This window comes from Syngnathoides biaculeatus, chromosome 1, assembly GCF_019802595.1.
Source record: "Syngnathoides biaculeatus isolate LvHL_M chromosome 1, ASM1980259v1, whole genome shotgun sequence".
NCBI lineage: Eukaryota > Metazoa > Chordata > Actinopteri > Syngnathiformes > Syngnathidae > Syngnathoides > Syngnathoides biaculeatus.
In genome coordinates this window covers 13,701,877-13,724,628 of record NC_084640.1, presented here as the reverse complement: position 1 = coordinate 13,724,628, position 22,752 = coordinate 13,701,877, and the positions used below count along the sequence as shown (strand labels likewise).

General features: G+C 44.4%; 5 protein-coding genes across 10 annotated transcripts in view; 3 read left to right on the top strand and 2 right to left on the bottom strand.

Annotated features, from left to right (window-relative positions):
• The window catches only part of laptm4b (lysosomal protein transmembrane 4 beta), a 32,235-nt gene extending 21,196 nt beyond the window's left edge, over positions 1-11,039 (top strand). For 2 of the 4 annotated variants that reach the window (XR_009794874.1, XR_009794875.1), the window contains exons 9-15: positions 2,236-2,297; positions 3,174-3,328; positions 6,728-6,793; positions 8,592-8,924; positions 10,112-10,342; positions 10,463-10,522; positions 10,596-11,039. Coding sequence is in view for 2 of the 4 variants with exons in the window: in XM_061819016.1 (XP_061675000.1) it covers positions 2,236-2,297; positions 3,174-3,303 (192 nt within the window). In the remaining 2 variants the exon portion in view is untranslated. Of the gene's footprint in view, positions 1-2,235; positions 2,298-3,173; positions 4,405-6,727; positions 6,842-8,591; positions 8,925-10,111; positions 10,343-10,462; positions 10,523-10,595 lie in introns of those variants that run through there. The other 2 variants (XM_061819016.1, XM_061819010.1) reach the window with 2 other exon arrangements.
• On the bottom strand, positions 6,870-8,101 carry rpl30 (ribosomal protein L30). The gene is made up of 5 exons (XM_061819105.1): positions 8,012-8,101; positions 7,845-7,896; positions 7,434-7,579; positions 7,106-7,236; positions 6,870-6,973 (listed from the first exon to the last, which is right to left on the bottom strand). The coding sequence occupies exons 2-5, from the start codon at positions 7,863-7,865 to the stop codon at positions 6,921-6,923; spliced, it is 351 nt and encodes a 116-aa protein (XP_061675089.1). The 5' UTR covers positions 7,866-7,896; positions 8,012-8,101; the 3' UTR covers positions 6,870-6,920.
• A 252-nt stretch (positions 11,040-11,291) lies between the features above and the next one.
• On the bottom strand, positions 11,292-15,344 carry rida (reactive intermediate imine deaminase A homolog). Its single transcript, XM_061819084.1, has 6 exons — positions 15,113-15,344; positions 14,009-14,114; positions 13,717-13,771; positions 13,570-13,638; positions 12,003-12,058; positions 11,292-11,512 (listed from the first exon to the last, which is right to left on the bottom strand). Exons 1-6 carry the CDS (start codon positions 15,175-15,177, stop codon positions 11,456-11,458), a joined length of 408 nt encoding a protein of 135 aa, XP_061675068.1. The 5' UTR covers positions 15,178-15,344; the 3' UTR covers positions 11,292-11,455.
• On the top strand, positions 14,856-18,298 carry mrpl9 (mitochondrial ribosomal protein L9). 3 transcript variants are annotated; one of them, XM_061818983.1, is made up of 8 exons: positions 14,856-14,991; positions 15,963-16,059; positions 16,317-16,476; positions 16,592-16,716; positions 16,791-16,844; positions 17,637-17,738; positions 17,811-17,894; positions 17,978-18,298. In XM_061818983.1, the coding sequence occupies exons 2-8, from the start codon at positions 15,979-15,981 to the stop codon at positions 18,182-18,184; spliced, it is 813 nt and encodes a 270-aa protein (XP_061674967.1). In that variant the 5' UTR covers positions 14,856-14,991; positions 15,963-15,978; the 3' UTR covers positions 18,185-18,298. The 3 variants fall into 3 exon arrangements, with proteins under 3 accessions (XP_061674967.1, XP_061674976.1, XP_061674959.1); XM_061818992.1 differs by having other exon boundaries at positions 14,902-14,920; XM_061818975.1 differs by lacking the exon at positions 14,856-14,991 and having other exon boundaries at positions 15,414-16,059.
• Positions 18,299-18,431: 133 nt separating this feature from the next.
• Positions 18,432-22,725, top strand: LOC133500422 (transmembrane protein 272-like). The gene is made up of 4 exons (XM_061819072.1): positions 18,432-19,892; positions 19,961-20,011; positions 20,072-20,263; positions 21,415-22,725. The coding sequence occupies exons 1-4, from the start codon at positions 19,850-19,852 to the stop codon at positions 21,669-21,671; spliced, it is 543 nt and encodes a 180-aa protein (XP_061675056.1). The 5' UTR covers positions 18,432-19,849; the 3' UTR covers positions 21,672-22,725.
• The last annotated feature ends 27 nt before the right edge of the window (positions 22,726-22,752 follow it).

Here is a 22,752-nt window from a genome sequence, read left to right as displayed (position 1 = left end):
GAGGTCCTGGGTTCAATCCCGGCCCGCCACTGTGGAGTTTGCATGTTTTCCCCGTGTCTGTGTGGGTTTTCTCCGGGAGGGCACTCCGGTTTTCCTCATCCCAAAAACATGCAACATTAATTGGACACTCTAAGTTGCCCCTGGGTGTGATTGTGAGTGCGACCGTTTGTCTCCATGTGCCCTGCGATTGGCTGGCAACCAGTGCAGGGTGTACCCCGGCCTCCTGCGCGTTGACAGCGGGGAGAGGCTCCGGCACTCCCCGTGACACTTGTGAGGATAAGCGGCTGAGAAAATGGCTGGATGGACGGACAACATTTTTGATTATAATTAGGGCAAGTACAGCTCAAATAACAAGCGGGCTCAAAACGCATCCCTGTTGGACACCACTTTAGACAATTGAGTTCACTACAAATGCTTCAAACATTCCAATCGTTTCTGTTGAAAACATGATTTAAAAAAAAAAAAAAAAAAACACCCCCATTCAGGTAAAAAGATTTTCATCTGACATTCCTTCCACTTATTTAAAATGTGCACTTTTAAAATTATTTTTCATGTTTCTTCGAACATGCAGATTTGAGTTTGGACCGGTGTTTTTTTTTTGAGTCTCCCTGCTCGAGGCCGGAATTGCGTCGGCACGGCGTTCCGAGTGCGGCTTGCGCGTCCGTCGGGTCCTCCCGAGGGGCTTTCGCCGCGGTCACACTTTCCATCTGCCCGTCCGCGCTAATCCCCGACACCGATACATAAGACGTTAATCTGCGCTGTCGTCACCAAACTCGTCGTCGTCGTCGTGATCGTCCGTCTCGCACGTGGGTGGCCGCTCGCTCGGTCCACGCGTTTGCGCAAACGGCAAATCCCACGAATATTAATAGCGCGTCTTTCGTCGACATTCACATGCTTTTATATAAACGCCATTTTCCACGCACGCACGCACACCCTCCATGCGCTCTTTCTGTGTCCTCTCTTGTCGTGGACGTGTTACGTAACGGTCTGCTTGTCCGCTTCATTTCGAATCCCCGTCCGTGATGGGTGCACTGCCTTTCCCCCCCCCCCCCCCCCCCCGTTCCTCCCCCCCAGCTGATGGCTCACAATCGCGTCCCCTCGCAGCATCTTTCTCCCGCTCGTCCGATTTAGCAACGGCGGCCGTTAGGAGGAAATAAACAAACCAAAAAAAACCAAACAAACGCTTTATGGCGTGCGGATGTTATCAAGTCATGCGGCGAGTCGAGCTCACGGACTGCAAAAACTAACGTTTAATTCGTGTTATTAACGTACCGCGGTAATTCCATCGCTGGGGTTACATTCCTGACCGCCCCCACGGGGTAGAAACAGAACCATATTGCACTCCACACAGCAGATATTATATTTGGCAGAAATAGTTTTCATTTTCTAAAGGTATTAAATAAGGAAAAATTCATTTTTCTAATGCAAAACTCTACCCCCAAATATATTTTGTTGGAAGGGAAAGTAACCCTACAACAGACCCCTGCAGGACTCCACACAGTGTTTGGTGTTACTTGTCCTGATCTACTCTAAAATAATATTTGTTCTGAAATTACAAAGTGAAAAATATTTTTTCATTAAACGAGGCATCCGTCCATTTTCTTTGCCACTTATCCTCACGAGGGTCGCGGGGAGTGCTGGAGCAGGCACAGGGAGAACATGCAAACTCCACACAGGCGGGTCCGGGATTGAACCCGGGTCCTCAGAACTGTGATGCCAACGCTTTAACAGCTGATCCTTTGTGCCGCCCTAAAGATATTTAAAAAGGCAAAATACATTTTTTTTTTAAAGGCAAACCGCCCACCCCCCTCCCCCCCAAAATGCGTTTTCTTGGAAGGGAACGTAACCCTAGAACAGACCCCTGCAGGACTCCACACAGTGTTTGGTGTTACTTTTCTTTATCTACTATATTATTAAGTAATATTTGTTCTAAAATTACAAAGTGAAACATATATTAATTCATACATTATATCCAAAACCAAGATTTGTAAAAAATATACATTTTTATTAAATGAGACAGTAGAAAGTAAATATTAGTTTAACAAAAAAAAAAAGAGGAACCAAGAGCAGACCAACTGAGTGACTTTTTTTTTGGGGGGGGCGGGGGGGGGGGGGGGACAAATTTTTGTGTTTTTTTTTTTTCAATCCTATCCTGGGTTAATTGTAGTTACTGTTAATATTTAAAATCCATATTAGGACTAGAAATTGGCAACAATGTTGTGTGTCCTCTTCCAGGTTCTCCTTCCACCCTACGAAGATGTGGTCGCCATCCAGCCAAAGGAGCCTCCTCCTCCCCAGTACGTGGAGCCTTGAGGGGCACCCCCCCCCCTTCCTCCTCCTTCTTTTTCTTCTATCACCCCCCCCCATCCCCAATTCCCCCGCACCTCTATCGGTAGCTTTAGCTGAGTCCCGGATGTCGACTGTCGCCGACGTTCCCGTTAGCTTAGCGCCACCTCCAGACGGTCTTTCTGTCCGCCACCCCCCCCCCCCCCCCCCGCCCCACTCCGCCAAGACGCGGAAGAGCACTTTGAGTCGGCCACCAACTGTTAGCCCTCCGATACTGTGAATCTCCCTCGTGGTCGTTTGTCGAGTGAAGAGCGAGAGCACTTTTTATTAATTTTTTTTTTTTGTCCTTCTCCCTCTTTGAATGTAACGACGGGGTTTGTTTTTTTTTGTATGATTTTTTTTTTTTTTTTTTTTTTTGCATAACTGTGAGGATAAAAGGGGGCTGGTGGTCAACCCCGCGGGAAATGACGGTCTTCTGAAAGTCTTCTTCCAAACGCGTGCGTGTGCACCTCTAAAGAGCATGACGCAAAAAAAAAAAAAAAAAAAAAAAACAAATGCCGACGTCTTCCTCTTTTGTGTCTTTTCATTTTTCGTTCCTTTATATGTCGCCGCTACTCCCGGGCGTTTTCCCGTCACGATGTAACGTGGCGAGCGCTTTGTGCGCGTCGCTGATCTTTTTCAAACACAAAAAAATAACGTATTGGCTCTATCGTAGTGCGGCACGGTGGACAAGTGGTTCGAGGGGTTTGGCCTCGCAGTTCTGAGGTCCAGGGTTCGATCCCGGTCACGCCTGTGTTGAGTTTGTGTTTTTTTTTTCCGGGTACTCCGGTTTCCTCCCACATCCCAAAAACACGCGCCATTAAATGGACTCTCTAAATTGCCCGTAGGTGTGATTGTGAGTGCGGCTGTTTGTCTCGATGTGCCCTGCGATTGGCCGGCGACCAGTTCAGGGTGTACCGCGCCTCTTTGCCCGAAGGCGGCTGGGACAGGCTCCAGCGCTCCCCGCGACCCTTGTGAGGATAAGCGGCAAAGAAAATGTGAAGTGAGTTGGTTCCTTCTTCACTGCAAAGTCTATTGTGTATTCCCATAATATTGGCTTGTATTATGCAATAGCTATTGATAATATATAATAATGGACAATCTTTGATATAAATAGCCAACAGATGTGGTACAAGCATTAATTTACTACTTCCAGGATATGGAAGAGTCCACTTCAAAAAAAAACCCCCATAGTTTTCCATGAATTATTTGCCTTTTTCGGTACAATTTCTCACATATTACCATAACATTTGCATTTAAGATATTCAAGATAATGATCGAATTATTATTTTTTTTTAATTAGTATTATTAATAATTCCTTAAAATAGCTCCACAGCATAAAAGTCGCCCTGCAACCCGACGGGAAAACGTAACGGCATGCGTAGCAACTGCGGCGGACGCCTTCCCGAGGAAGTCCCGACCGCCGCTTTTGCACGTGCGCGAGAGCTGCGATTAGAGCGGACTCGCACTTTAAAGTGACGGACATGACGTCGCGTGGAGTCGTGCGTCCCGAAAAAAAAAAAAAAATTCAAAACTGCAGAGCGGTTTGATATTCAACGGCAATGAAAGGAGAGCTCAGCAGAGTTGTTCGCGTAAAAGACAAAATGGCAGACGTTACGGTGGATGATGCCTCACGTGTAATTGTCAGAATCCCTTTGACTGTCCTTTGTTATGATCCAGTGATGTGTCCTCAGTTCTAATAATTATAAAAAAAAATACACATGAAATGGTGTCAACTGGTAGTGGTATCATTTCTAGAATTTAATCTTTTTTTTCTTTATAATAATTAACAGCCACTGAGAGAAAGGACATGTTGAATAAAAAAAGGGGCCAAGGATAGACCCCTGTGGTACTCCACACTTCCTGAATACCTTTTTTTTTTTTTTCTTCATATGAATATGAGACTTTTCCCAATGGAATGCATTTATTCATTCATTCATTGAATAGAAATGAAAAATGTATTCCAAATATTTCTGAATTTGATTTTTTTTTTAAATCCAAAGTACCTTTAACATTAAATTAACTGAAACATATTTGACATTTGTAACAAAAAAAATAATTCCAATCATTTTTCTTTATCAGGACATTAATTCTAAATATATAGTTGTGCAACAACAACAATATATTTAGTTTTTTATGTATATATATGTATGTGTTTGTGTATATATATATATATTTTTTTTTTTTTTTTTCAAATGTGAATATTAAGGATGACGGGGGCTGGGGGGGTAAAACGAGCACAATTAGCTCACATAACACACCAGCCCGACCACGCGACGGCTCACAGGCGGTTCGAGAACGGCGCCTCTGCGGCGTCCAAATCGAGACCTAATCCGCGTCGCGCTCTGGCCCACTTTTTGCCCGTTAATTCACAATTCAACGGAGGGAAATCATCTCCGCTCACGGGCGGCCGCGCTTTTCCCTTCCGACGGCAGCTTCGTCATCACTTCGTGCGAGAAAGTAAGCGCTACAATCCACCCATCGAGCCTCTATCTTTAAATCAACTTTTAAAAATATTTGAAATCCTCCCCCCAAAAAAATTTAATGATTTTTTTTTTTTTTTACACAAACAAAACCCCATTTCCCATTAAACATGGTCTTCATTAATTCTCATTTAAAATATTTATTTCCACAGTCTACATTTCAATATTTAATATTTTATGGTTTATATATTTATTCTAATCTTAAGTATTTTTTGTGTATTTATTAAATGTAACTATAGCTGCATTATAAAAAAATAATACAATTCCCATTTTCTCTATAACTGAAGCAATTTAGTAAGTTTTACAGGAATATTTTGTCAGTCGTTAAAGATATTTTTCATAATAATTTAGAATTATTTTTTTCATCCATATCATTAAGATTACATTTTCAAAATTCTTGTAGTGAGTGAGAGTTGTAAGACGTTGAACAAACAGGGTCAGAAAACATTTGCTGATTAAGCACAAAAAAAAAAAAAAAAAAAAAGTCATCACGTGCAAGAACGCAGACAGATTGTGACCCAGTTGCCCGCCCCAGGCAAAGTAGGTGAGCGGCTCGGCGCCGGTCGCCCATTTTGGACCCGCCGAGCGGGATAATAAATCCTTCCTCATCCCAGAGAGATGAATCCGATCCATATTACTGCTGTATCGCGGTTGCGGGAGCACAGTTTTGAATATTGTGGACGGAATATTGTCTCGCGTAGCTCAATAAGGTCAGCAATATATGAATTCTGGAGCTGAAAAAAAATTGGGCTTTTATGAACAGAATGATGGTTTGACGCCGGTCACTGCTGATGTTCTCAAATCGCTCCGTGAAGGTTGTTTACGCACTCAAGTCAGTGTGAAATTGAACGAGGGATTTGTTTTGTTTCGACTGGGGTCTTAAATCTGCCATAATGGCTGAAATACTTTGACAGTCGCACCAAAAATACATATCTCGCCAGTAATTAGCATTTTTAAAATCATGTTTCATTGGATTATTTTGAAAAAAAGATTACGTTATTCAAATTTATTAAAAAGCAAAATAAAAACTTTGGAGGGAATACCCTTTTGGGCAACTAATGTTGCAGTTTTGTCTTCAAAAAGTTGCATTTTCAATGGGCAAAAAACAGACCCCTGCGGCACTCCCAACAATGTTCATGACCCAAAACGTTCCATTCACATGGCGACAACCCAAAATGTGCAAGAACTAACCTACACTTAAATATAGCTAGTAAGTTTTTTTTACAATTAGTAAATTAGCTCATGGCCTCACAGTTCTGAGGATCCGGGTTCAATTCCGGCCTCTGCCTGTGTGGAGTTTGTACGTTGTCCCCGTCCCTATGTGGGTTTTCTCCGGGCACTCCGGTTTCCTCCCACATCCCAAGAAAACATGCAACATTAATTGGACACTCTAAATTGCCCCTAGGTGTGATTGTTTGTTTTCATGTGCCCTGCGATTGGCTGGCGACCAGTTCAGGGTGTACCCCGCCTCCTGCCCGTTGACAGCTCAGATAGGCTCCAACACTCCCCGCGACCCTCATGAGGATAAGCAGCAAAGAAGATGGATGGATGGACAATATTCTTGATTATGACAACTAATTCGGGTAAGTACAGCTCAAATAAACGGGCCAAAAACGCATCCCTGTTGGACACCACTTTAGACAATTGAATTCACTACAAATGCTGAAAATATTTCCAAATTAATTAAAAGAAAAAACAAGAGGGATCACGTCAGGAAGGGCATCCGGCGTAAAAACTGCACCAAACAAATACGAGATGTCACGCTGCGGCGACCCCTAGCGGGACAAGCCGAAAGAAATTTAGTAAATTAGTAAACTGTACAAAAAAATAATTCCCAGGCCGTGAATATGAAACATGGAATCTAGCAAGTATGATGTGGTAGTTGAGCTTGCGTTTATGTATTACGTGACCATTTTCAGATTTGATTGGATCACGAGGACTCGGCTGGACGTGAGGACATCGCCGCCCTCCTGTGGACACTTACGGTATAAATCATAATACTGTTGAATTAATTTAGGGAAAAAGACAAAAAAAAAAAAAAAAAGCCGAAGGGCAAGAAGATACTGTCAACACCAACTTTATTTATGACAATCGGGGGAAGTGGAGCGCCATCTACTGGGACTGCTGCTGCTGATCCGGCATGCTCCTGATGATGTCAGAATCGCCTGCGCGGGTTGGGGAAGAGCCAAGAACAAACCAGTCAGCGAAAACCACGTTGGAAATTGTCGGGGCAAAATATTCCCGAATGGCGACCCCCCCCCAACGCTAAAATATCGACGGCAAACTTTTGGACTGACCGGGGTCGATGATGGCCAGCGTGCACACGCGGTAGTATTTGCCGCAGGCGGTGCCCAGCTCGATGTTGTTGCCGCTGTAGTGGTGCACGCCGGTCTTGGCCAGCATGGCGTAGTACTCGATCTCGGACTTCCTGCGACGGCGAGGACGTCGCAGAGAGTGAAACGCTGCCGAGGTTTATTGCTAACCAAAACGCCAGCACCGAGGCTCAATTAAGCTGCGGTGTGTTCGTGCTTGTCAGGCGGTCGCCAACGTACTGAGCATCGCTGTTAAATATGTCTAATATAGAATATATGTTTTTTTTTGTGGCCTTTGTTTGGAGGTTCTTACCTGAGGGCCGGGCAGTTGTTGGCCAGGATGACCAGCTTGGCTTTGCCCTGCCGGATCATCTTCTGGGACTGCTTGTAGCCCAGCACGTACTTGCCACTCTTCATCACGAGCTGGAGTCGGGAGTTGATGGACTCCATCGACTTTTTCTACGGTAAAAAAAAAAAAAAAAAGTATATTTTTTAATAAAATTGTAATCCCATTTTAGTTTCCAAATGATCAACGGAGCTCAACTGCAATTAGCCATAGTGTTAGCATTAGCTGCAAATGACGTTAAGCCACATTAGAGTCTCTCATCGATAAATTTCTAAATATTCCGCTGGTTTAAACATAACTATAAAATGTGATGATTTCGTGTTAGCCTGTTAGCTTAGCATCGGCCTCCACGTGAAGGCAAAGCCGCCTGCCACTCACCGTCTTCTTCGCGGCCACCATTTTTGCGGCTTCAAGTCAAAACTGGGCCGACCTACGGGCGAGAACGGAACGATGAGACATTTATTCATGGTTCGGATGTACAAAAAGGGCAAAAACATACAACTGTGGGTGATTTTTTTTATGAGAAACGCAAGAGAACTTCTTACAGCAGGTTAGCTTCAATATGGCCTCGAAGGGGAAAGGAAGGCCCAGCATGCTTTGCGGCTGTATCTAGAGGCGAGCATGCGCAAACGACTTCTGCGCGTGTGGTGGTGCGTTCTTGAACATCCGGTAATTTTTAAGTTCATCTTGTCCGCCTTTGCACTCTTTTGTTTTCAGCATAATAACTTTAAAAATCTCATAAAGCTAAACAATACCCCCACTGAGGTCTTTTTTTTATATATTTTTTTAACTTTGAAGTGGGCTGTCGGAACCTCTAAAGTAGAATTCCGAATTTCAGCAGGAATATGTAATGCAATATTAGCGGAATAGTGTATCGGAAGAATTGATTTTAGTGCTGGAAAATAGCAGGTGAAGGAATCCAAATATGGACAACAACAATGTAATTTTTGCTATTGATGTTATCAGGTCTGTGAAATCAGCACTTGATTTTCTGTCTCTCTTCTGTATGCTTGCAATACAATTATATCATTGTTGTTATTACAGTGTAATGACTATATTTATTGGCATTGTGCTAATACAACAGTGCTCGAATTTGAATTGTTCTCCCTCTTCCCGCACGCTCAGGTCACCACCCAACGAGGAGGAGCCGGCCTCCGCACGCGAGCAGTTCCCGACCACTTGAATAATGTATTTTTGTCGCCGGCCTCCTGGAAACAGCCTCAGTTACAGTCAACAACAAATCCGACAAGAACCGCCGCAAGAACGCACGGGAACCGCCGCAGGATGCGCGGCTAGAGGGACGGTTTCCGAATTCTGTTCTTTTCTTTCCCGTTCGGCCTCCCGGGGAGGGGGAAAAAAGGGACGGGATGGGGTGTTCCACGAGCTCCCAGACTTTGGCGGTGGACTCGAGCAAACCTGGAGTTAAACCGGAGGAAAGCAACGGGACCAGCACCACAGGTATGAATTTATTATTTTTTTTTAAAACTACAAGTATAATGATAAAAGTAATAGTAATGCGGGAAATAATTGCACAAAATGTAGTTTTGGATGTGGGAATCTCAGTCACACACAGACAGTATCATGATACCATAGACAGGTAATACACTTCTTAACTAGAACTATGTATCTGTAAATCAAAAACAATTCAAAGATGAATAGAAGATAGAAAAAAATAGCCACATCGAATAATATGTATCGATACGATTCGCTGCGATATCAATGTACTTGTATGGGTATCGTCCCCTAAACATTCTAACTCAAAATTATATGTTGTTATTGTTCTGAAGGCAGATTTACATTGCACTTTATTATAAATACATATTTTCATAGCTGTATGAGGCCTAGGAAGAATTTAATTTGAGCAAAAGTCACTCACAATACAGTCCAAATGATATGAAATATATGATAATATGGGCAGTATCACGATACGGGGATTGTGCGATATTGTATGGGACCGAGGCAGAAAAACGTAACATGTAAAACCCGATAAATTGAAAATATGTATCGCTAAACCCCCCAAAAATCACCTATAATAACATGAATATCGATATAAAATCCTGTGTCGGTAGGTTACATAGCGATAATGATGTATTGTCCTTGAAACTGTATCTAGCAAAAGTGGGCATTGTTACCATGGTAACGGAACCCCCCCCCACACACACACACACACACGTTGTAGCGGAGATGCAGGTGTACCTAATATTGTGGTCGTAATCGAGCCCGAAAAGAAAATCAAAGATTGACCGAGCGTCCCGACCCCCCACGGAGAGTCCGTGTTGGTTTCCTCCTCCGCGTGTCAATCATTAAACGCGGCAACGCGTAGCAACGTACAAACACGCGCGTCGCCGTCGCTAACGCGGACCCTGGCGCCGATGCCATTTTTTTTTTTTTTTTTTTTTTGTGATATGAAAAAAAAAAAATGTCTAAACTTTCTCCACCGTTAACTTGACCAGTGCAAAACGTTTTGTTTTCATCTCTTCTCGAGAGGGCCGGTAAAAATAAACAAGTGAGATCATATGGTGCGCGCCAACGTTAGGTATGTCGTTGTTGTTTGAAATGACCCAAACAAGTTCAGCGGGACACCTGACACCATTTAAAGCGCCAGTAGCTGTTTCGACATTGTGACGATGTCACTTCCCGCTCAGCCAACGCGGCGACGGCCAACGGCGACGCGGCCGAAGACGGCGACAGCGTCCCCGACCAGACGCCGTCCCCCCCGCCGCCGGGGGAGGCCCCCGACGTGAAGGCCGCAGGCGAGGCACCAAAGGCGACAGCGCCCCCACCGGCGCAGGAGGAGGAACTGCAGCTTTTAGACGCCGACGCAGAACTCCCGGAGGAGGCGGATGCCGCCGCTGAGACGGCGCCTCCAGAAAACGGTAGGTCGAAGTTCCCAAAATGACCGTATATGATTCAGAATTAAGAATATTTTCAACCAAGCATAATAATATGATTCAAATTATGTCGGTAAAATCTGAGATTATGCAAACGAACTTTAGCTCAAGAAGAAGACGCAGATTCAACAGAACCCGAACAAGAAAAAACAGGGGCGGCGCCAAGTGAGCTCACTCAATAAGCAAAACGCACCATAAAATATCACCACTCCTATTCATATTTCCCCCCCTTGTTCAGCTTCAAGTGAATGACGTCACCCACCAACATTAATATTGCCAAGATGGAGACGCTGTGACATCATCACCGTGTGCCTTCCAAACCCTAACGTGGCAGCGCTTAATCCGGTTGAGGGAACGTTTTGCATTTACAGCGACGTCGTAGCCAACACGCCAAGAATTTTGAGGTAATATGTTAATAAGTTAGGACCGTGGGGAAAAAAATGTTACACATTTTGAAATTATGTATTTCCGGTGAACCACTGTCCAAAAAAAAAAAACAAAACAAAACAAAATTCTTCCTTCAGTTCATACGGAAGCCATCTTATCTCTTCAACATGAAAAAAAAGTGTCTATCCAAAAAAAAAAAAAAATGTTGGTGGATTACTGCTCCACCGTGCCCATAATGTAATATTTTACATTTATTTGAATTACAAAATAGCATAAATGAAAATAAACCCTGAGTCCGTACTCCACTCTGTCATTTATTTGATTTTTTTTTTTACATTTTAATTTCAGTAAACAATACCAATTTTGTTTTAAAAAAAATCTAATTAATTGCATTTAATTCATATTAATTTTCTTTTTTGAATTGAATTTTTTTTTCAATTTTCTAACATCCCATGCAAATTTTTTGAGTTATCTTTGCAACCAATTAGTTGGAACGTTAAGAGTGCAAGAAATAAGTGGAATAAAATCACAACAATGAGGAAAACACTTCTTACAATATTATTTTCTTTATTGTGACATGAATGAAAATTCCCATAAAGGCATTTTGTGACATTATGTTTTTATTATTTGTTTTAATTGCATAACTCGTAACCTCGTACCACATCCGTCAAAACGGCTGCCCTACAACTTGTTTGCCAGACGGCCGTCTAGTCAGGAATCGGCGAGCGGACCGACCACCGCCACTGCTTCGATTTCCACCAGGCCGCCCTAAAAAGATTAAAAAATTTAAATTAAAAAAAAGAAAAAGTCAGCCACAAACAAACAAATGTACCTTGACTTACGGTTTAAATTCATAATTCAATTTGTTCGGGCATAAAATTTCTCCATTGAAATGATTTGAAATGCCATTATTCCGTTGCAGCCCCCTCCCAAAAAATGTTTTTTTATATGGTCTTAAAGAAAAATAGCAACGTGTTAAATAAAATACAAAAACTGCTACTATGAAGTCTTGTGTTGGATGTGTACCTTTAAGGGGCGTGGCCTAGTGAGTGACATCAAGAGCCGGAGTTAGCGGTACCACCGCTAGTGTTCTTATTTTGTATTTGTGTGTTTGGCTGCATGTCCGGTTCAATACACGGCCTACAAGTGGACCGGGGACTGTGGCCCGGGACATCAGTACAGTACAGTACAATCCATCAAAACTGCAGTTCTTCAGTGGGAAAAACTAGCTCGGGTCCAGTGGTAAGCGTGTACTTACACGGGGGAGCGCCGCCACTTGGTAGGCAGCTCTGGCGGGGAAGTTGCTGCAGAAAACTGCACGGCACAGAGCAAAACTCAGTTATTATTTGGTTTAATCTTCTAACTCATTGACGAAAATCACATTTCAACCGGCAAAGCGGGTCCCGGGAGGCCGGATTGTTTTTTTTTTTTTTTTTTTTTTTTTTTCCTGGTGACGTATCGATGGAGGGCGGGCGGGGGGCGCTTGTTGCTAGGCGGAGTTCGCGGGGATCAAAACGGAGCTGCCTCGTGAGCCAATCGAAATGAAACTCCCGTAAGCTCGCAAATACATTTTAAAAATGTAAAAAATGGTAAGTGAAGACAAATCGTGTGGCTCGACTGGTGAAACCTGCACCCAAAATACATTTTTCAAAATTATTTGAATGTAAAAAAAAAAAAAAAATGTTGGGTCACTTCATGCTGCATGCATCCATCCATCCATTTTGTTCGCCGCTTATCCTGACAAGGGCCGCAGGAGTGCTCTCTTCTGGCAGGAGGCTTTACACCGTGAACTGGTTTCAAAAAGATAATTCGCTACCATTCTTCTAATAGTACATGCATTTGATCCAAATTGCATCTATCCATTTTCCTTTGCCGCTTATCCTCACCAGGGTCACGGGGAGTGCCGGGGACTACGCCAGCTGTCAACGGGCAGGAGGCGGGGTACACCCTGAACTGGTTTCGAAAAGATAATTCGCCACCATTCCTCTAATAGTATATGCATTTGATCTAAATTGCATCCATCCATTTTCTTTTGCCGCTTATCCTCATGAGGGTCGCGGGGAGTGCTGGAGCCTATCCCAGCTGTCAATGGGCAGGAGGCGGCGTACACCCTGAACCGGTTTCGAAAAGATAATTCGCCACCATTCCTTTAATACCATATGCATTTGATCTAAATTGCATCCATCCATTTTCTTTTGCCGCTTATCCTCATGAGGGTCGCGGGGAGTGCTGGGCCCGATCCCAGCTGTCAACGGGCAGGAGGCGGGGTACACCCTGAACCGGTTTCGAAAAGATAATTCAGCACCATTCTAATAGTATGTGCATTTGATCTAAATTCCATCCATCCATTTTCCCTTGCCACTTATCCTCATGAGGGTCACGGGGAGTGCTGGAGCCCATCCAAGCTGTCAATGGGGAGGAGGACACCCTGAACTGGTTTCAAAAAGACAAATTCGCCACCATTCCTCTAGCTCAACTAAATTCCGTTTTTAAAATATTCCTTGCATATGAAAATAATAATCGGCAGGTTATTGCGCTTCGGTCGGGGGTCGAATAAAATCCAGAGTAGCCTCAACCTCGCAGTAATTGGGGCTGGGCGGAGGTCGCGTTACTCGCCCGACCTCCCGCGTGGCGGTGTCGGCTTCCGACCGCGAGGTGGCCTCACGGGCTCCCGTTTCACCGATCCGTCGTCCGCCGTTCACGTGGCGGGCGAGGGGCCCGAGATGACTGTCAGACGGCACAATGAAGTCGCATCAAAGCGCTCCAACGGGCCCCAAACGCCCCGCCAAATACTCATTACATAATTCCGCCGCGCATTGACTTACACGTCTCGTAGACGTCGTTGACGGAATTGAAGTCGTTGATGTCGGCCAGCAGGACGGTCGTCTTCACCACTGAAATGGACAAATATGTCTCATTTGTTTGTTTCGGAAGGGAAAATTTTGTAAAAATTATGAGATTTGAGCTGTCACCGTTGGAGTAGTTGCAGCCGGAAGCTTTAAGGATCTCCCCCATGTTGACCAGAGCCTGAGGAATACATTTTACCATTAAAAGTTAGTCGAACAAAGTACTGCAGGCCTTCCCGGTGAACGCAGTTATTTGACGCGTAAAGCCGTCAATGGCAGCGAATGTGTTAAATACAAATCTCGCCCCCTCAGTGTAATTAAACCAGATCAGCGGGGATTCTCATTGCCGACCCCGGGATGGCAATTTTTTTGCGTTTGCAAATGTCGTGACCCGCATGTGTCTAGGTGTGCGTATAACCTGTTTCGCCTGGGCCTGGACTCCCCCCTGGACCAGCTGACCGGAGGCCACGTCCATCCCCAGCTGCCCGGAGATGTACAAGGTCCTGTCCACCAGCACCGCTTGGCTGAGCAAAAACAAACAAGACTTACTTAAAAACCCACTTGGTGTTATTAATATTACCAATCTTTTACGGTCCAGGAAATGTCGTGACATCATAGACTGTCATGAGCAGAGGGGCGTGGCCTGGTCACCGCGGCGCCACCTCTGGCACTCGTTACTCGCATTCGGCATGTTAATTGACCGTGTATTTATGTTGGAGTTTCAGTCACCGGCATTTGCCAGTTCATTGACTTTGCACATTATGCCTTTGTCTCGGAGTCCTGCATTTGTGTCCGACGGCACGTGACACAGACGCACGGTGTTGCCACCACGTTTAACAAACACAACCATATTATAATCACAAAAAAATGGGTAAGTAATACATAAAGTTGCCGTCGGACGGAAGCGTTGTATGTTTTCTTCTGTCTTTATAGCAAAGAAATATGATAATATAAATGTGTGCACACAAGCAGTAGTAGTAGTAGTACATAACTGCCAACAGGTAAATTTTACTAATGAGCTAAGAATGTGCGTGTATCTGCAATTTCATCTAGATTTGGACGTGAATACACTTCTTTTGTGGGTATAGAAATGTGACCATAATTATTATTTGCCGTTGTTTACAATGGCATTAATCGAAACTCCGCCCACAGGCATCCTGATTGGTTCAAACCCGGAACTTCCCCACAGTCATGCGTTGCAACTTTATACAATTAAAAAAACGTGATAACAACATAGACAAAAAAAAGTGTAATATTATTGTGTGAGAACGCTTTTTTTTTTTGGTTGATCTTACCTGTATATTCCCTGCCTGACCGGAGCTTTGTCTGTGTATGTAATCTGCCTGCGAACGGTCGCCATTGTTTCACGTCACCGACTCGTTTTAACAGTTTTTGGACTTTGTATCCTTTTTCTGTGCTCTAAGTTTCACTTATAAAGCGCGATCAGATGAGTTCACTGACCGCCAAGACACACCCGCCACGAGTCGAAACATTGAAAACATTTTTCGTATTCACGTGTTACCTGTAGGGGCCGATGGCAGCAGGTGCTGTGGCAGTGTGAATAATCTTCCTAATGAGAGCGGACATCTTTGCGATTTTTGTTTTGTGTTTTTGTTGTTTCAAATCTGTAAAGTCGAGCCGCTCGAGAGCATGCGAGCCTTGAACAACCGGGGACTTTGCTCCCAATTCTGTCTGACAGGAAAGCCCGCCCGCTGCAACTGAGGCTGCAAGTGTACAGTCTATTTAAATACACGACGACTGATGTAATGTAAAAATAAATATTAGTAAATAATATGTACATCTTCAAAATGCGTAGAATGTCGCCATTCCAGTCATGGGGAAAAAAAAATCCTCTCCCAAAATAATCTACAAAAATACTTTATTATAAAAAAATTGCTAATATAGAAGTTTAATATTTTTATCTTATAGTCATTAAAAATATTTTGTACAAATGATTTTTACGTAATAAATTACTAACTATATCAGAAAAGTGCAACGCATTTTGATTCCGGCTCTTCCTGGGACTACTAGTTCAGAAGTGTTCTTCGATAACAAACGTCCCATCATTTTTTGATGTATTTCACTTGATATTTTTAAGAATTAAGAATATAAGGTTATAACGATTATTTCAACGTAGATGTATTTTATTAATTCAACACAATGAAAAAGACGTACTATATTGCTTTTTTTTTTAGTCAGGCGATATTTATGACTACTACTCGTTCAATCGGGGTCCTTTGGTGTTCCCACAGCATGCTAGCTTTTCACTCATTGTAATATTAAAACGTGACATAATTTGACACTTCAGACTCCCGTACAAGCTCTTAATCCACACTTTTAGTCCGTTTCGTGACTAAAACTCCACAAAGTAGTTACTACGTCGCAAACATGTTGAACTCCGGCCGCCGTGCCCTTCAAGAGCTGCTCTGCCAAATGACGAGCAGGAGTTTCTCCGTGACTCCAGTCCAGGTTAGTGTCTACATTTTCATTTTTTTAAAAATAAATATTCCACCACGTTTTGTTCTACGTGGGCCAGATATTAACAAGTACATACAAGATATATATTATCTGCTCATGGGCACAAAATTTCTCTGAAAGCGAAATGGCATCCACACAAGTCCTGATATGCATATTTTGGTCGCTTCTCGAATCTTACTTCTGGAATATACATTTTGAAATAATTTTCAATACAATTTGGGCTGGTCCATTTTATTATTTTTTTTTAGAGCACTGTGGTGGTGGAGCGCTGGTGGCAGGTGCCCCTGTCCAAGTTGGGCCGCCCCCCGCGGTTGTACACCCGCCGGCACCGCATCTACAAGTTGGTGGAAGACACCAAACACGCCCCCCAGGAAAAGATGGAGCTCATCCTCACACAGACCGTCCCCAGTGAGTTTCACGCCGTGCGTTCAATAATATACCCATCCGTACATTCCCGGAGCCGCCAATCCTCACGAGGGTCGTCAACACACGAGTTAAAATCTTTTTTTTTTTTTTCCGACAGAGATGGGGGGCCGAGGGGAGACGGTGTTTGTCAAAAAGTCGGTGGGACGGAACAAGCTGCTGCCTCAGGGGCTCGCCGTGTACGCGTCTCCGGAGAACAAGCAGATGTTTGCGGAGGAGTTGAGGGTACGCGTTGGGCGGTCCGCTATCGTGCTCCATTTACGCGGTTCTTGAACGGCGCTCTCTCTTTTGATTTTCAGCTTTTGCGCGAGGGCACGAGCGAGGAACGGGTCCAAACCCGAACCGGACAACTGGTAAGTTAGCATAAAAATGCTAATCAGCCGCGAACCTAAATTATGTTATGTATTTTTTTTCTTGCTCTCATTTGTGAAACGTCCTAAAATGTCACTCAAGCCCTGTCTAAATTTGAAATTGGTATCATTGAAGTGATGCATCTCAACTGAGACATTGTATTTTGAGGAGGAGCTAAATTTAACCTGGGTTGTTAGTCCAAGTTTTGTTTTGTTTTTGGAACTTTTAATAATGTGCAAAATTTTGTTGTTTCACAACAACATCCTATACGCCATTCCCACCCCTACTTCTCCACCGTAATTTCCGGCCTACAAGCCGCGACTTTTTTTCCACACGCTTTCAACCCTGCGGTTTATGCAGTGATGCGGCTAATTTGTGCATTTTTTTTTTGGGCCACAAGGGGTACTCAAGCGAAAAAGCGCAAGAATGAGACCGGTGGAATATATGTGCCGATGAAGTGACTTTTACCTGCCCTGTTAACGCTGCCCTAGCGTTAGCGCCGTGCTAGCGTGTTGGTGCGTTGTTACTGGCATGTCTCAGTGATATTTACCGGTAAGTTTATTTTAACCGGCCCTGTTAGCGCTAGCGTTAGCACGGCGCTAGGTTTAGCACGGCGCTAGCGTTAAACTCTTTCTGTGTACCGTCTTTCTTTACAAATATCTCGTGTTTCAATGTGGGCACTTACGGTACTCGATTACGTCATACCCCAATTATTAATGTTAAACAAAGTCACAGGTCTCAGTATTTTTAAAAATAATAATAGACACTAAAATGTGTCTCGTGTTTTCTGCCAGACAGTCGATTACCTGAAGCGCTGCAAGTTGAACATCAACAAAATGCCGTCGGAGGACTTTAAGCTGACCAGTGAGGTTGTGAGGAGGCAGTTTCTTAAGAAGGTATGCAATTTTTTTATTATTATTATTTTGTTTTATATTTTTGTTTCAATTGAATGCTAACTTTTCTTTTAGTTCGTCATCGTGGTGCCTCCACATGCCTTGAAGCTCCCGTTTGAGCCCATCACAGAGTTGGGCGACTACTGGTGTGAAGTAACGGTAAGATTCCGATAATTCAATTTTTTAATTTTTTTTTTTTTGCGCAGGTTAAATTAATTATAAGCTCCTGCGTGCTGATCCAGGTGAACGGAATGGACACGGTCCGCGTGCCCATTTCCCTACTCCCCTACGAGGACCCGTCGGCCAGACATCAGCGCTTCTTGAAAGCGCAGCGGCAGCAGCAGGCCGCCGAGAAAGACATTTCGCCAGATCTGGACCAGGACTCCCAGACTGCGACGAATCCGGTCCGCGCCACGGCGCCGCCAAGTGACACCCGAGAAACGGAGTGAAGGACACGCACAAAAAAAAAAAATGGACAGCCGTGGTTTGCTGGGACGCCATTGTGAGGAACGCGTAGTGGGTGCAACATTGGTCGAATTAAAAATGATGCTCGCTTAAGTAAATTTGATTGGCACTTTTTTTTTTTTTTTAAGTCACTCGGCGGCCTATCAGTGCCACCGTTACAACCGGGCTTCATGTTGAGGTTTAGCAGTTGAAAATGGAGGTTTAAGAGAGGGTTGGCATTTCAAACACCAGTTTTTGGGTTTTTTTCGGGTTTCAAGTCAGTATTTTGGTTTCATTCCATGTTAGGGTTTTAAATTTAATTTTCAATCTAGTGTGGGGATTAGAGATTCTAAAAATATTTCTCCAAACAAAAGCTGGTTCACTCCGAGGGTTCCATATGGAACCAAATTATTGCCACCAGGATTTGAATTTGAAATGTAAGGTGATGACATTTTCAATAGTTGCTACAAATCGCTGTTTGAAATTCACCGTCCGTGCCACCAGGCGGGGCCACTTCAGGTCAGAACCGAACACCCGGCCAATCGCAGTCACGCTTACATACGACATACTTCGGCTAATCTTTATTCCTCTCCTTTCCATCTTTCTAATCGTTCCTCCGCCTGCTCCCTGCCTTCACTGCAGATCACAATATCTGCGAACATCATGGTCCAAAGGGGGTTCCAGTCTAACCTCGTCTGTTAGCGTACACGTTACTGCCTTAAACGGGAAGGGGATCAGCGCGGATCCCTGATGCAGTCCCATCTCCACCTTAAATTCTTCTGACACGCCTTCGGCACATCTCGCTGCGGTTCCGCTGCCCTCGTACATGTCCTGTACTATTCTTAACATATTTGTCCGCCACACCGGACTTGCACATGCAGTACCACAGTTCCTCTCTTGGTACTCTGTCATAGCCTTTCTCTAGATCCACAAAGACACAACGTAGCTCTTTCTGACCTTCTCTGTACTTTTCCACGAGCATCCTCCATTTCCTCCATTCTTCTGGCATCTTCTCTCCCGCTAGTATTCTGTTGAATTAATTGCTCAAAAACTCCACAGCCACCTCTCGAAATTGCTTCCACACCTCCACTGGTATCCCATCAGGACCAACTGTCTTTCCATTTACCTTTTAAAATTCAAGTCCCGTTTTCTACGGTATTTCAAATTCAAATCCTGGCGGCACTAGTTTACTTCCATAGTCCCACAACCTCCGCGGCGGAGAGGCTACGGACAGGCGCGTCGCCGGATCAACAGGGAGACCTGTTTGGGTCTAAAATCTGGGCTTCATTTGGATCTCAAGAAGAGCGGACATTCCTTCGAGGGACAGGAAAACGGCAAATTCCAGACACGCTAGGACTGAAAGCCGTTTCTGACCTGAGGAGTTTCGGAGACGTCGCCTGTCGTCTTCCTCGCGGTTGAAATCGTCTGAGATTGAAGTGCAAAACCCGTCTTGTTTTTCTCACTCTGTACACGTTGAAATGTGATCGAAACGATTTCCCTTTTTTATCTCGTCGTCGTCGTTGTGACATCGTCGCAGCGACTTTGCACAACAACTCTCCACATCCTGAGTTGTGTCAAAGCGAGCCGACCCCGCGGCAGCGTCGCTCGGAGTCAGGGCGGCGGGTAATATTTTTTGCGCCCCCACCCCAACCCCGGCCAAGTTTTCACAGATGGACCACGTGCCTCATAGCTACGTTCAGACTTCGTCCATCGGTCAGAACTTTTCGCTCACTCGTGTTCTCTTCGTTGCCGCGGGTGCTAATTTTTCTGTTTTCTTGCAGTGGCGGCGAACGTCATGTGGTGGATGCTGATGATGGCTGGCATCGGTTTGGGTAGGTTTAGTCGCCGTCCGACCGCTTCCGGGCCTTCGCTGATTGTGCGTGTTGTCCCAGGCGCCGCTCATCTGGCCCTGTGCCCGGCGCAGCCCAGAATCCCCGTCTACCTTCTGGTTCTGGGCGTGTCCAGCCTGCTGGCTCTGTCCGGGACGTACTGCCGCTGCGTGTGGGACGCCGGCGCGGTGAGCACGCTCGGGACCGCCTGCACGGCCCTGCTGCACATCTTCACGTTCTGCTGGTTCGTCGCAGGTGCGGAAACAATCTCGGGCCGCCCGTCCCGTTTCCTGTGGCGCTTGAAACCTCGGAAATTCGCTACGACTTATTTTTGTCGCGGGCCACATTTTCGTCACGGTATCACCCGGAGGGCCGTTATGACTCTGAAATCTTTCGCCTCGTCACATTTACACATCAAATCTATAAACTAGTTTTGGAATCAGAAATCTAGCGTAGTGGGTTTTTCAACTACCGTCGATGTTGGGTAACGAAAAAAAAGTCAGCCATCCATCCAGCCGTTTTCTTTGCCGCTTATCCACACAAGGGCCCCGGGGAGTGCTGGAGCCTATCCCGGCTGTCGACGGGCAGGAGGCGGGGCACGGCCTGAACTGGTCGCCAGCCAATCGCGGGGCACGTAAAGACAAACAATCAATCACACCTACGGGCAATTTAGAGTGTTCAATTCATGTTGGAAACCCACGCAGGCACGGGGAGAACATGCAAACTCCACACAGGCGGGGCGGGGATCGAACCCGGGTCCTCAGAACTGTGAGGCCAACGCTTCACCAGCTGCTCCACCGTGTTGCCATGCTTGCAATATCTCAACTTTATTGTTTACGATATGACAATTTCAAATGTTGTTACAGGTTTGAACAAAAATCACGGAATTCGATACGCGTGATTTGCCTTCGTGGGCCACGTAAAATCACGCGGCGGGCCAGAGCTTGGCCCCCGGCCCTTGAGTTTGACACCTGTGCATCATGTCTGACTCGACTGCAGCTTGTCAGCGGTCGGCACTGAAAGTGGCATTTGAAATACTAGTTTTAACGTGTTCTTTAAATTACTATTTTAAACAAAAATGTATTCATTTTTGTTTACATTTTAATCAAATTATCGTTTCTTTTAACATTTTGAGTATTTTTTTTTCTTTTTAATTTGTAAAATTTTTAATCTTTCTTATTTTTGCTTTTATTTTAATTTGTAGTTTGCTTCAACTAAAACTCATTTTTTAAATTTTAGATATTTATAAAAAGTGCTAGTTTGGTTGGCAATAATGATTTTTTTTTAATTGTATTTCACTGCTTTTGTTGTCACTGGTGGACAATAGCATCTCTCAAATTATTATTATTATTATTATTATTTTTTGCCATGAGATCAGTTTAATTCAATCAAGTGTCCAACTCCAGGCAGCACGTGGGTGTACGGGGCGTACCCGCCCAGCTTCACGCCCGGGGCACCCCGGTACTGCCACAAGATCACCTACAACTTCGCCTTCGTGGTGTCCACGCTGATCTGGGCCACCACCGCGCTGTCGCTGTGGTGCTGCTTTTGGGTGCTGTCGCTGACCTGCTGGACCGCCGTCTCGGCGAGACACAGGCTGACGCCGGGCCGCGCCGCGTCGTACGGAACCGCTCAGCTGCTTCAAGAAGAGACCGCTGTCTGATCCCGACCCAAGTTTGGACTTTTTTTTTTTTTTTTTCACTCTCTTGACACCATTTTGCCTTTCTATTGCTTCAGTTTGTTGGTAAATTACTGTACAGTCACCTGAACTACATAAATTTTTTTTCCTCTCTTTTTAGTACATTATTTTTTTAAAAATGCCTCATTTCTTCCATACATTGCAAAATATAAAACAGAAAAGGGATTTCCGTAATTTCCGGCCTACAAGCCGCAACTTTTTTCACACGCTTTCAACCCTGCTGTTTATGCGGCGATGCGGCTAATTTGTGGATTTTTTTTTCCTAACGGCCGCAGGGGCGCACTCGAGCGGAAAAGGTAAGAGTGAGACCGGTGGAAATACATGTGCCGAGGAAGTGACTTTTACCGGCCCTGTTAGCGCTGTGCTAGCCTGCTGCTGCTGTGTTACTGGCGTGTCTCGGTGATATTTACCGGTAAGTTTTATTTTCAACAATCCTGCTAGCAATAGCGTGACGTTCGTGGTAGCACTAGCGTTAGCGTTAAACTCCTTCCATCTATAGTCTTTCTTTGAAAATATCTCGTGTTTCAATGTGGGCACTTGCGGCTTTTACACAGGTGCGGCGTATGTATGTACCAAATGGTATTTCCTTTACAAATGTACTCTGTGAGGCTTGTTAGCGCCCTGGCGTGTCACAGTGATATTTATCGGTAAGGTTTATATCAACCGGCCCTGTTAGCGTCAGTGCTAGCTTTAGTACTAGCGTAAACCCCGCGCGAGGATTTAACTTTTTGTGTACCGTCTTCTGCGGCGTATGTATGTATCAAAGGGTATTTTCTTGACAAATGTACTCGGCGAACTACGGTAATAATATTTTATTAGCAATAATGGGTTTTGGTTTCCAACAAATATCGTTTCATGCTTGAGTTTTGAGTTTTAAATGAGGGGTAGAATTTAAAATAATGCTGCAAATAACATTTGAAAATTTAGATCAACTTTAATTTTCTTCCCTTTATTACAAAATAGGACATTACTTCAAATTGACTGCAGAAAATGTACAATTCAATTTCAGATTTTTGTTTTATTCAGTAAAATTGTTTTTCACCAC

Coding starts and splice junctions, on each gene's coding strand:
- mrpl9 (XM_061818983.1), top strand. CDS start 15,979: ATGTTGAACTCCGGCCGCCGTGCCCTTCAAGAGCTGCTCTGCCAAATG. Junction 16,717..16,790: donor TGTTTGCGGAGGAGTTGAGG/GTACGCGTTGGG, acceptor TTTGATTTTCAG/CTTTTGCGCGAGGGCACGAG. Junction 17,895..17,977: donor ACTACTGGTGTGAAGTAACG/GTAAGATTCCGA, acceptor GTGCTGATCCAG/GTGAACGGAATGGACACGGT.
- rida (XM_061819084.1), bottom strand. CDS start 15,177: ATGTCCGCTCTCATTAGGAAGATTATTCACACTGCCACAGCACCTGCT. Junction 13,639..13,716: donor CGGCTGCAACTACTCCAACG/GTGACAGCTCAA, acceptor TGTCCATTTCAG/TGGTGAAGACGACCGTCCTG. Junction 12,059..13,569: donor CAACGACGTCTACGAGACGT/GTAAGTCAATGC, acceptor TGTGCCGTGCAG/TTTTCTGCAGCAACTTCCCC.
- LOC133500422 (XM_061819072.1), top strand. CDS start 19,850: ATGGACCACGTGCCTCATAGCTACGTTCAGACTTCGTCCATCG. Junction 19,893..19,960: donor CGTTCAGACTTCGTCCATCG/GTCAGAACTTTT, acceptor GTTTTCTTGCAG/TGGCGGCGAACGTCATGTGG. Junction 20,012..20,071: donor GATGGCTGGCATCGGTTTGG/GTAGGTTTAGTC, acceptor GTGTTGTCCCAG/GCGCCGCTCATCTGGCCCTG.
- rpl30 (XM_061819105.1), bottom strand. CDS start 7,865: ATGGTGGCCGCGAAGAAGACG. Junction 7,580..7,844: donor TGGTGGCCGCGAAGAAGACG/GTGAGTGGCAGG, acceptor TTTTTACCGTAG/AAAAAGTCGATGGAGTCCAT. Junction 7,237..7,433: donor AACAACTGCCCGGCCCTCAG/GTAAGAACCTCC, acceptor TCGCCGTCGCAG/GAAGTCCGAGATCGAGTACT.